General features: G+C 41.0%; 1 protein-coding gene across 1 annotated transcript; it reads left to right on the plus strand.

The window, feature by feature from the left end:
• The first annotated feature begins 2,826 nt into the window (after window positions 1-2,826).
• On the plus strand, window positions 2,827-9,547 carry ZNF24 (zinc finger protein 24). Its single transcript, XM_052660491.1, has 4 exons — window positions 2,827-2,889; window positions 4,752-5,250; window positions 5,483-5,630; window positions 7,550-9,547. The coding sequence occupies exons 2-4, from the start codon at window positions 4,831-4,833 to the stop codon at window positions 8,086-8,088; spliced, it is 1,107 nt and encodes a 368-aa protein (XP_052516451.1). The 5' UTR covers window positions 2,827-2,889; window positions 4,752-4,830; the 3' UTR covers window positions 8,089-9,547.
• The last annotated feature ends 2,766 nt before the right edge of the window (window positions 9,548-12,313 follow it).

Raw genomic sequence — 12,313 nt, forward strand, 5'->3', positions numbered from 1 at the left:
GAATTCTCCAGGCAAGAACACTGGAGTGCGTAGCCATTTCCTTCTCCAGGGGATCTTCCTGATCGAGGAATCAAACCCAGGACTCAGAAGATGGGGTTTCAAAACCAAGGTTTATAGTCCCTGCTCTCAAAAGAGTAAATTAGAGAAGAAAAACTCATTGTGATTTTTTTTTACTCTCTCAGAAAGAATGAAGAATGATAGAATGAATCCCAGGCAAAGGGTTTTGTTAAATTTTAACATTTTTAATCTGCCCAAGTACTTCTGTTTGATGTGTATGTTTTTAGTTTTCCAGCATTAATTAGATGTAAAAACACTTAAAGCAAGACAAAATAAAACAAAAATGCCTTGAGCTAGCTTTTATTTATTTATTGCTTTTTAAAACTTTATTTCGACATAGCTATACTTACAGAAAACCCAACTGCCAGTGCAGGTGACATAAGAGATGCAGGTTCAATCCTGGGTTGGGAAGATCCCCTGGAGGAGGACATGGCAACCCACTCCAGCATTCTTGCCTGGAAATTCCATGGGCAGAGGAGCCTGGTGGGCTGTGGTCCATAGGGTCACAAAAAGTTAGACAAGACTGAAGCCACTTAGCACGCATGCAAGCATACTTACAGAAATACACTCATACTGGTTAACAGAATGCAATTTAACTTATACTACACAATTTGGACCAAAAAACTTGGTACATGGCTTGCTTTTAAAAAGAAAGAAAAAGGATTTTCAATCTGGTTTATTTTTTATCTATTACAAATGTATATACAAGATCCTCCATCAAATTCTGCTAAAGTACACAGCATGAACCTTGAGAAATTAAATTTTGGTTTGTCTCTGAAAAATAACATGAGCTAGCTTTTTAGAGTCACCAAAGAGAGAACAGTTGGGAAGAGCAGCCAAGTAGGTTGGTGGCAATAGCCAAGTAGGAAAGAAAAAAGTAAAGATTTCAGAAACTTCCTAAACGAAGAGAGACGAGTCATCAGAAGTAGCAGGGGTTTGGAGGGGCAAAGCTCCAGTCAGAGGAGAGGAGTGCTATCCCATCGGCTGCTGACTCGTGAGCTTTCTCACTCACCAGTCCAGCAGACTGAGGGCTCTCTGCAAAGGGAACTTTCCCAAAGAGGCAGAGAGCTGAAGCCTGAGGATCTTGGAATGCTTCTGAAAGGCCGGACCTGCACTTCTAACACAGACCTTAAACAACAGGGCTCTTTCTTGGTGGTTTCTTAGGCCTGACATGTGACTTAGCAAAAGCAGTAATCTGAGCAGCCCACACTTTATTCATTTATTCAACAAATATTTACCGAGTTCTCTAGTCATTCCTAAAGGAAATCAACTCTGAATATCCTTTGGAAGGACTGACACTAAGCTGAGGCTCCAATACTTTGGCCACCTGATTCGAAGAGCCAACTCATTGGAAAAGACCCTGATGCTGGGAAAGATTGACGGCAAAAAGAGAAGGGGGTGGCGGAGGATGAGATGGTTGGATGGCGTCACTGACTCAATGGGCATGAATTTGAGCAAACTCCAGGAGACAGTGAAGGACAGAGGAGCCGGGGTGCTGCAGTTCATGGGCTCACAGTCAGAGCAGACTTGGCAACTGACCAACCACCATGTACCAGGCAGTCAATATCCTGGGATTACTATGTGGAGATACTGTGGTGAATAAGGCAGGCACAGTCTCTGCCTTTATGGGTCTTACGGACAAAAGCAAAACAAACAAACAAAAAAATAGAGAAGTGAATAAATGAGATCGCTTCTACCCAGTGCTATGAGAGAGAGGAGGCTTCCAGGAGGAAAGGTGGTCAGGAAGGCTGAGGATCCAGACCACAATGAGCCTATAGAGCTGGAGAGTAGGGGTGGGGGCAGGGAACAGACTAGTGGGGCCTTACAGGAAAATGTAAGGAATTTTTATGTCATAATTAAGACAGTAGGGGAAGATTCCCCTGAAGGAGGAAATGGCAACCCACTCCAGTATTTTACCTGAAAAATCCCAAGGACAGAGCAGCTTGGCCGGATACAGTGGGTGGCATACACAATGAGCAACTGAGCACAAGCAGGAGTAAGGCAGTTAGGGATCCATTAAACGTCTTTACATAGGGGAATTAAGTTGTCTGATTTCTGTTTTTAAACGATCACTTTGGCAGCTGCTTTGTAATATAAACTGTCAAGCCTCAAGTCAGAAAATGACCATGCATTCTGCAAATTCAGTGTGAGCTCACTGCCAAAGCTCTTGGTTAAAAGTCTCATCTTGTTTCCCTGACAAGTAAACTGGTCATAATAAAGTTGTATGGCGTAGCAAGTAGGAGGCAAAGGTGAAAGTCATGCCTTGGTTTCAAATCTTGCTTCCCACTCACCAGTTATGAGCACTCCGCAAGCTATTTACTTGTGCCTCAGTGATCTCAGCTGTGAAATGGGAATAACAAAAGTACTTACTATCTCAGCGTTGTTGTGAAAATGAAATTACATGTAAAGCACGGTGACAGTGCCTGGTACAAAGTAATTAACATTCATAAATATTCATAATACTTCTTTCAGAGAACTACTGTGACGATCACATGAGATAATGCATGTGAAAAGGCTTATGAAACCGTAAAGACTGTCTTAGTGGCAGAATTCTTTCTTTTCCTTGTCTTTCAAGCGGAACCCAGAAGGCTGGGATACCGGGGGAGGAAGGCGCGAGGCCAAGCGCAGCCTCAAAGCAGTCATTGTCGTCGGACAGCCCTTCCCCCGGCCCAGAGCGCATCTCCATGGCAACGTGGGGCTTCGCCTCCCCCCCGCCTCCTGGGGCCCACAGACCGGAAGCAGTCCGCGCTGGGGGCTGCTGGGAAACGGCTCGTGAGCGGCGTTTCTGCGTCGGCCGAGGACAGCGAAGCGGCTGTGGTTCCCGAGCCCGAGGTTTGCGCGAGTTGGGGGGAAGGGTGTGAGAGACGCTGGCCTGGGGGCTGCAGACTGCTTAACAAGAGTCAGCGAAGAAGCCTGGCGGGAACCTTCCTCGGCTTCTCCCAGAGGCGTGGGGGACAGGCCGCGGTCTCCGTGCCCGGCAGTTGTGGGACGGGCAAGGGAAGACGAAAAGCCAGATCGGGCTTTCAGCACCGTCGAAGAGTCCTCCATCCCTTGTGTCCTTCGCGACCCCCGACTTCCCCTCCCCCATCGGCCGGTTTTGTTCTATTTCGAGGCCCTGGCATCTCGCGGAGAGTTCTGGGATTCTTCTCGGGCGGAGGTGGGAGTGGGCGGGCCTGGCGCGGGGCCTGCCGGGACTTGTAGTTCAGCTGGCCGCGGGCGGAAGTGCCGCGGCTCGTTTGCTGTTGTGGCCGGGTGGCATTCGGTCTGAGGAAAGCCGCCGCCGCGAGTGCAGGGAAAAGGGGCTGACGTCGTTGGGGTGGGGGCGCGGTTCGAAGCGGCACTCTGCAGGAGTGCGTGGGGAGGTCACTTGGGACCGGGCTCTCTGCCCAAAGACGGTCGGGACCGCGGACCTGCGCTCCTCGCAACTCCTCACATCCCACCGCCAGAGTGCTGTTTGAGAACGTAAAAGGAAGAGAAATTTCTTTTCTGTAGAATGCTTGAGCCGTAGAAAGGTAGGGTCTTGGAATAGAAACAGATCTGTAGGCCAAAGCTACGTGTTTATAAGGCCGCCACACTCCAGAGTATTTAATTAAACTTGTGTGTATGTTACCTGATAAGATCTTTTCTGATTCCTAGTTTTGGTAGGGTTACAGGAAGTTTTTGGAAATTAGCTTTCGTATTCTGGGGCCTATATGGGTACATTGAGCAGCTGCGTGGCTCATTCTTAACGGGTGTTGTAGAAAATGGCATGGGCATGACTGTGCAAATACCAAGGAAAGGATCAGAATAGCACAAGGTTTCCATGAACGTAGTAGCTGGGGAGATTGAGTCATTCAATGTCAACGGAAGAATCTGCACCACAAAGGTGTTACGAGAGTTCTTTTTTCCCCTAGAATTTGCTGATTAATGCCTGTCGTTCCTAATTTAAAGGTATTTATAGTGTGGAGGGTAACTGAAAAATAATTAAATTTTATGGCACATAGTGGTTCCTTTTTTCCAACATTATCTATTCCTGACCAAGTGAATTTTTTTTAACGTATATCTAAAGTCCTAGGAGTTCTTAAACATTTAAAAAATAACTGTTAAACGTTTTGTGAAAAAAAATTTTTTTAACAGATAGTAAAAAAGCAGTCCCTGCTTTTGAGATGACCTAAGTGTGTCAAGGAACACCAATATTGAATTGTAGATAATGTGTTCAAGGGTCAGATGCATTTAGATAACACTGAGAAGGGCTGGTTCTTAACTTGGATTCTTTTGATTGTTGAAATAGGTTTTGTTGATCATAGGTTGGCAAACTTTATCTCTAAAGGACCAGGGTAAATATTAGGTTTCTCATGCCCTATAGTGCCTATTGCAACTACTCAGCTCTGCTATTGTAGTGTGAACAAATGAGTAAAATTATTTATGGAGACAGACGATTTAATTTCATGTCATTTTCACATGTCATGGAGTGTTCTTTTGATTTTTTTCCAACCATGTACAAGTGTGAAAACTATTCTTAGTATACGCATTGTACAAAAATGGGCAGTCGGCCAGATTTGGTCATGAGCTGTAGTTTGCAAACTTCTAGTTCAGGTTATTGATTGGAATTTTTAATCTAGTAAAAGAATACATTTTTATTTCCTTTAATCAGTCTGTGTCCAGGTTCTTAGAATATTTAGTCATTTATATATTTTTCATTTCTTGTGCCTCAGGAGTGCCTGTGAAGAAAACTGGGTATTTCCCTAAGGTATCTCGACTTGATTGTCTTTCCTTGAAGTATTACAAATCAGGATGTCTGCACAGTCAGTGGAAGAGGATTCAATACTTATCATCCCAACTCCAGATGAAGAGGAAAAAATTCTAAGAGTGAAGTTGGAGGAGGATCCTGATGGTGAAGAAGGGTCGAGTATCCCCTGGAACCATCTTCCTGACCCGGAGGTTTTCCGCCAGAGGTTCAGGCAGTTTGGATACCAGGATTCACCTGGGCCCCGGGAAGCTGTGAGCCAGCTTCGAGAACTTTGCCGTCTGTGGCTCAGGCCAGAGACACACACAAAAGAACAAATCTTGGAGCTGGTTGTACTGGAGCAGTTTGTTGCCATTCTCCCCAAGGAGCTACAGACTTGGGTTCGAGAGCATCATCCAGAGAATGGAGAGGAGGCAGTGACAGTCCTGGAGGATTTAGAGAGTGAACTAGATGACCCTGGACAGCCAGTAAGTTTCCTGTGTTAGGAGCACTGGCGTAGCACTATTCACAGCTTCTGAATTAGTTCCACTCAACTAAGTTAGAATTATGTTTATGCTTCCCCTCCCCCCCTTCATTATTTATGCTGCTTTGCTCTCTAGGCCTCTGCAGCATATGTTTTGTATGATTTCTTTGGTGTGTGTTTTAGTTTTGATTCTCATCAAATTTCTTCTCAACTGAACCAATTCCTATCATTTCCAGGTTTCTCTTCGTCGACGAAAACGGGAAGTGTTAGTGGAGGAGATAGTATCTCAAGAAGAAGCTCAGGGATTACCGAGTTCTGAGCTTGATGCTGTGGAAAACCAGCTGAAGTGGGCATCCTGGGAGCTCCATTCCCTAAGGCACTGTGGTGAGGACCGGAACTCCCTGTGGGCTGGAGAGTGAGAGTGTGGATCTTTTGTCCAGAACTCTGCTTATTTTTACTGGGAGCAGGGAGGGAGAATAATCACCTTCACCTGATTGCTTAGACATAGACACATTGTAGGATTTCTGTTCTTATGTGATAACAATTGGTTTGCTAACCTTGAGTCTTTTATTCTTCAACATAACATCATCAACCTTTTCTTTGCTTTTATGTCTTTCTTTGAAGGCCTGCCCATTTCTGGTGGGCATTTGACTTACTCTGAGCCATAACCCACTTCTTGGGACCAAGTCCCTCTGTTTTGCTTATTTGCCACCTGTTTCACATCCTTCCAGTCTCCTACCTCGTCTCTCTGGTATAAAAAGCTTACTTCTTCAAATCTAGTTTTTTTGTTATCACCAGAATCTTTTCGTATTTTCAGCCTTTTTGTTTTTTTCTTCAACATAAGTACAGAAAAATTAAATGGAAAGATCGTTCACTAATGCCATTCTTTCCCAGCATCTTGGCAGTTAATGCCACATACTTATTTGATACAATCCTGTATATTCCTAAACCTGCTAGATTTCTTTTTCATTTATAGAAATTAAAATGAAATTTTGTTTGTGACTGCTTTGGGCATCATTTCTTGAGGTAGTTGAAGGTAATGCTAGCACAAGCCAGATGAGTTCTGAGTAGGCTGCCCCTCTGAATTATGGGGTGTTCTTCTGTGCAGTAAAGTTTGAGAAGCAGTATCTTTGGTTGTTGGAGGTGGCATCTTCCTGGGTGGCAAACTTCTCCCTTGCCTGAACTATAGAATAGACTTAATTCTTGCCTCTAAACTGTAGAATAGAATAAGTCTCACCTCATTTTAGCGTTCTGGTCTTTACCACACTTGGGAACTAAATTCTTTCTGTGCCATTTGTCACCTTCACACTCACTCCTCTGTTATTCAAGTCTCCAGACCTCACTAATCTCCTCTGACTCTTCAGTGTCTCTTTGTCAGCCTTCTTTTCTATCTCTTTCTTAATCATTTGTTACAGACTTTCTCACTATGTACAAGTTTTTGAGTGCTTCTGTTCACCCTTTAGTAACTGTTTATTCATCAAAGCTTGAAGTTTCAGGAAGGTCTTATATGAGACTTGCTCATACCACTCCAGCCTATAGGTAGATGATGGTACCTCATGTTGGTAATTCAGGCTGTTTCACTGTGTACATCTAACAGGCCTAGAAGTCACAGCTCATCGTAATACCATGACAAATACCAAATACAGCAAGTTGCTTTTACAGGAAAACTTCAGTCATTAAAAGAGCCTTGAATCTGGAAGTGTCGTGTCCCAAGTTAACACAGGATGCTCCCGGCTTACCTTCAGCTGCTTCTTGTCAGGACTGCTGTATTCTCCTTGTAATCTAATCTTGGCTTTGACCTGCCTTGTCTTGCTCATTTTAGAAAAACTACTGTCTGACAGATTGGTTACTTACACTTTATATTTTGATATAATTTCTCCCTTTTTCAAAGCAAAACAATGTGATTTCCTGATGGCAAATTTTGATTTATTTTTCTCCTGACCTTAGCTGCATCTCTGTGTCTCCTAACAAACTTAGACTCTCTGAAACATCTGTGGTTTTTCCGCACTTTGATTTTTGACCACCATTGTGTAACCTACTCCCTGTGCTACCACTTACTAGGATACAGCCTTTTAATTCCTCATATGTTCCCATGCTCTCATCTCATTAACCTCATAGTCAGTTGTTTTCATTTTTTTCTTTTTTGAGACTAGGCAGTATCATCACCAGTTTCATGGTGCTGTTTATAGACATATATAAGCTATTTATTTATAGTTCATTTTTTTAAAATATTTTTTTTTCTTCTGTTGTCTGTCCTCCCAGAATAGGAAGTAAGTGATATCTACATTTTCTGTTTATTTCAGATGATGATGCTAGGACTGAAAATGGAGCTCTAGCTCCAAAGCAGGAGATTCCTTCAGCAGGAGAATCTCATGAAGTTTCCGGCACTCTCAATATAGGTGTTCCTCAAATCTTTAAATACGGAGAAACCTGTTTCCCTAAGGGCAGGTTTGAAAGAAAGAGAAATCCCTCCCGAAAGAAACAGCATATATGTGACGAATGTGGGAAACACTTCAGTCAGGGCTCAGCCCTTATTCTTCATCAGAGAATCCACAGTGGGGAGAAACCCTATGGATGTGTTGAGTGTGGGAAAGCATTCAGCAGGAGTTCCATCCTCGTGCAGCACCAGAGAGTCCACACTGGAGAAAAACCTTACAAATGTCTCGAATGTGGAAAAGCTTTTAGCCAGAATTCTGGGCTTATCAATCACCAGAGAATCCATACTGGGGAGAAACCTTATGAATGCGTTCAGTGTGGGAAATCCTATAGTCAAAGCTCAAATCTTTTTAGACATCAGCGAAGACACAATGCAGAAAAACTTCTCAATGTTGTGAAAGTTTAAGAAATTAAAAAAAAAAAGTCAGCACTCAGGTCTTTTTCTTCTCAAATGAAGACAAAATTAAAAACATGAAATGACATAGTTTTCCTATAGACTGTTAGAAAATCCACTGGGAAATGTAGAAAATCTTCACCCATTATTATTATCTTGAAAGGAATGGTGTCATACCTGCCTAGAAACTGAAATTTTAAACTTAATTCAGGTGTTAATGCCTAATCTTCCATGTGATATTTCTTATTATTTTTCCTAATGATGAACTACCTGATCTTTGTCCCTTTGTTACAAAGTTTGCTTCTTAGACAGATACATTATTTGTGTTGGTCATCAAAATGTTCTTTGCAAGGATACATTCCCTTCTGCATTGAAAAGCAACATAAGAATTACAAAATCTGAAAACTGAAACCACTTTTTCCAAATTTACCTGTTTCCTTTTACCTAATTTGAATATGAATTTTTGAAAATAGAAGATAAAAGGTGACCAAAAACCAGAGTGAAATGAGCCTTAAAACTCAGATAAGAAGTGACGGTTGATAAAACGTCAAAAAGTCAATGGGACACCTAGATTGGGGAAGACTGACAAATACTTTGATCCAAGAATTGAAGTGTATCAAGAATTTATTCTAGGTATAATTATCTGCCTGCTGGAAAACTCAAAAATAGCTCATCCTACCTGTAATTGAGAAGCAACCCACTCATGAAAATAATGTCTTCTCATGTATCATTAGAAAGTGAACAGTCTAAACAAACAGTTGTAAAGCTTTGAAGGTAGAAATTATAACACTAGGGGAGGACCTGTAGTGAATGGCAGTGTTGAAGGGCAAATGTAAACGAGTAATGGTCTGTCTTGGCTTTTAGAAAACAGAAGACTTGAAGATCTAAGTCGTCGTTATTTTTCCTTCATTTTTGTTGAGGACAGGAAAATCCCTGATAGGTGAGGAACAAGGTATCAGGGTTTTGATTTTACTCTTTTGGTACAAAAGGGTTGAACACCAAGCTAACAGAGCAGCCATGCGTTTATTATTAAATTTTCTACCAACAAGGCACTGTGCTAGGTACTGTAACCCTGCCATGGGGAGGTAGGTATTCTTCCACTGTAAATCACTGGGGATTGGTATAAAGCTGTTTCCTGTGAGTTAGCCTCTCCCCCCCGACCCCAGTCTAAGCAGTCCTGGGATGGGGGGTCACCTCTGAGATTTCTAGAGCCATAGTTCTCTTACCAGGGTGTTGTATTGGGGAAAGGAGGACTCAGCTCAAAGAGCTAGCCAGCTTGTCAGCAGTCTTCAGAGGTGAGTCCAAGATAATATCACAGTTTGGAAGTTTATGGGTCTTTTATTAAAAAAAAAAAAACCTAATCAATCTCTAGTAGTATTGAGGTTGTACTTAACATATTAGGTTGAATGGATTGTTCTATTTAAAAAAGAACTAGGCTATTAACAACTAGTTTATTAATTGTCAGAGTTGGTGGAGCTTTTTTTAATTTTAAGTCTTAACACATTAAAAAAAATGTATAAAAGTAATAACATTGTAGTAGTAGGATTATATACTCCTTGGTTGAGAATCCCAAATACTGTGGTTCTGTTTAGTTGAAAACTCTGGAAGTTAAAATATATAGAATATGAGGAAAGGCTTTTTTATAGTGGGCATAATTGTGTGGAAAATGACCCATGTGAATAAAAATATTACGTATTTCCAGAGTTTTGGGTTACATCTGGTGCTTGGATCAAATTAAAAAATGGAAGGTGTGATTTGCATGAGCCTGTTAAAAAGCAGAGTAATAAATGCAAGGCTAGCTGGTGGAGAAGTGAGGCAGAATGGAGCTTGTTTATAGAATTTTTTGATAATTATAAGAAATGTGCTTTATAGATTAAGATTTATTGAAGTATAAATATGTAGTAATGACATAATTATTTTAAGTTATACAAGAATATGTAGGGACTTTTGTTTGGGTCTTTTTCTCTTTGTGGCTGAGAGGAAACAAGTCAGTGTCCAATAAAGCTATGAATTCCTCTGCTCTAAGATAAAACGATCTTGGGTTGGTTGATTTATTTATAACTGGCTTCTTTCCAAGTAGGTTCTGAAGTGGCATATTTGGAATACTGCTGGGATGACAGAATTCTTTTATCAGAGTAGGTAAGAAAGGAGTAACCTCTTGGTGGCTAGAGTTTCATGGTTTTTTAGATCTTCTGCTTTTCCTGTATACAAAGAAGCTTCCCTGAGGTACATTTGTCATAAATGCCAAAGATGTTTGGTGTAATGTGCGAACTTAGAAATAAGTATTAGAGTTGGCAAATGTGAGTTTGTCTTGTCATCTCTGATACCTGTGTGTTGTTTAAGAAGGATTCTGAGACTAAGGCAAGGCTCTGGGGGTTAAATGGACTGGACCCCAGAAAACTGAGTGATGATACACATTAAAAGGAAATGATTGTCTTTGTAGTCCCCATCTCTGGTTATCTATTCAGTGCTTTATGATTTCATCTGGACTTTCATTTATGTCCACTCAGATGATCATAGTTGGCAATTCTGGGGGGTGCCCAGCCTTTGATGAAGTGGTGATCTAGCATTGCCAAGCAGTGGCATCTGTTGGGTTAGCAAATGAGCAGTCATTATTAACGGCAAGCAGACTGCTTATGCCTGACCAGTAGCCACTGAGCACTTGCTCATTACTGCGAAATTTTCTTTTGATTTTCTTGGAGGTTGAACTCTGCACATTCACACCCAGTTGGCACTTGATCATTTAGCAGTAGGTCTGTCACATTTGTGTAAGTTGCAGGGAGGGTTCTATGTACTGAAATAATCTGCATGCCAGTCATTGGGTTAGACACTACCCATCTCCCTTAGATTTGTAGACTAGGAAAGCAAGATTTAGAGATCGTGTGGCTTGCATGTGGCCAGTTAGAGCTAAAACTCAAATCTAGTTCTGTGAACTCCAGGGATGTATTTTTTTTAACAATGCAATGAATGATGGCTATTAAACCTTGACTGGTAAATTTTATGCTTTTATCTTATGGTTAGCAAATATAAAAGCTATTAAAACATACTTGTTTGACTTTTCTACAGTTCAAAAACACAAAATGAAAAAGGACATTTCTTTTTATGGTCTAAATTGACAAGTAATAATTATTTGGTTTGCTCTTCTTCCAGACTTAGGCAAATACATAATTAAGCAAAAACTTGTTAATAGCTGACACTTGTCACTGTACACAGATACTGTTGGAAGCGCTTTACCATGGATTAACTCTTATTCCCCACACCGACCATATGAGGTAGGTACATACCCCCATTTTACATGTACTGCACTGAAAATTGCCTCCTCTCCCTCCCACTTGGATGTAGACTTTTATTTTTTTATGGCTACATACTAACCCATTGCATCAATAACGCTATAACTGGGACTTCCCAGGCAGTCCAATGGTTAAGACTCGGCACTCCCAATGCAGGGGGCACAAGTTTGATCCCTCATTGGGGAACTAAGATCCCACATGCCACACAGCACAGCCTAAAAAAATATGCTGTAACTTATTAGACAACCCCTATTGGTAGGTAATTTCATTAGTTCCATTTTTTTTTTAATTACAAAGAAAAGTAGAGTTAACATCCATATATATTTTGCTGCCTATGTGGGTATTTCTGTAGCGTAAATAGCCAGAAGCAGATCTGTTGGGTCAGGAAATGTACATATTTAATGTTTGGAGAAATACCATGAGAAAATATTGTACCACTTTGCAACTCCATCACTAGTTAGAGTGCCTCTTTGCCTATATTCCCAACAACCCTGAATCCTTCAATGTGTTTGCTTTTTTTGTTGTTAATAAGGAGAATTATCTTTTTATACTTAACTTGCAATTTGCAAATATACTTTTTCCAGTTGTGAATTGCATTTTCCCATTTTTAATTATGAAAATACAAATGACTACCATCTCAGTGTACAAAATTTTATAAAGGAGCGAAGAGAGACCCTTTTCTCCAGCATTTCCTATCACATTCCACTGCCCACAGTTGAGTATGCATTTATCTAATCTCCTTTACATAATTCCCATGTGAATATGCATATACATATAAATGTCATTTTTACATAAATAGGATATATATATGTATTGTTCTGCAGCTTGCTTTTTTTGTCTCGAAAACCAATCCTGAGGTCTTTAAATCTCCTTAATGGTTGAATAATATTCAGTACTATGAAAATACCATTATTTAACTGTTCCCTTATTTTTTCTTTTGCTCTTAC

This window comes from Budorcas taxicolor, chromosome 22 (genome assembly GCF_023091745.1).
Source record: "Budorcas taxicolor isolate Tak-1 chromosome 22, Takin1.1, whole genome shotgun sequence".
Taxonomy (NCBI): domain Eukaryota; kingdom Metazoa; phylum Chordata; class Mammalia; order Artiodactyla; family Bovidae; genus Budorcas; species Budorcas taxicolor.

What these genes read in the sequence shown, in the direction of transcription:
- ZNF24 (XM_052660491.1), top strand. Translation starts at nt 4,831, where the DNA reads ATGTCTGCACAGTCAGTGGAAGAGGATTCAATACTTATCATCCCAACT. An exon ending in TAGATGACCCTGGACAGCCA is followed by an intron (nt 5,251 to 5,482) that starts GTAAGTTTCCTG and finishes TATCATTTCCAG; the next exon opens with GTTTCTCTTCGTCGACGAAA. An exon ending in CCATTCCCTAAGGCACTGTG is followed by an intron (nt 5,631 to 7,549) that starts GTGAGGACCGGA and finishes TGTTTATTTCAG; the next exon opens with ATGATGATGCTAGGACTGAA.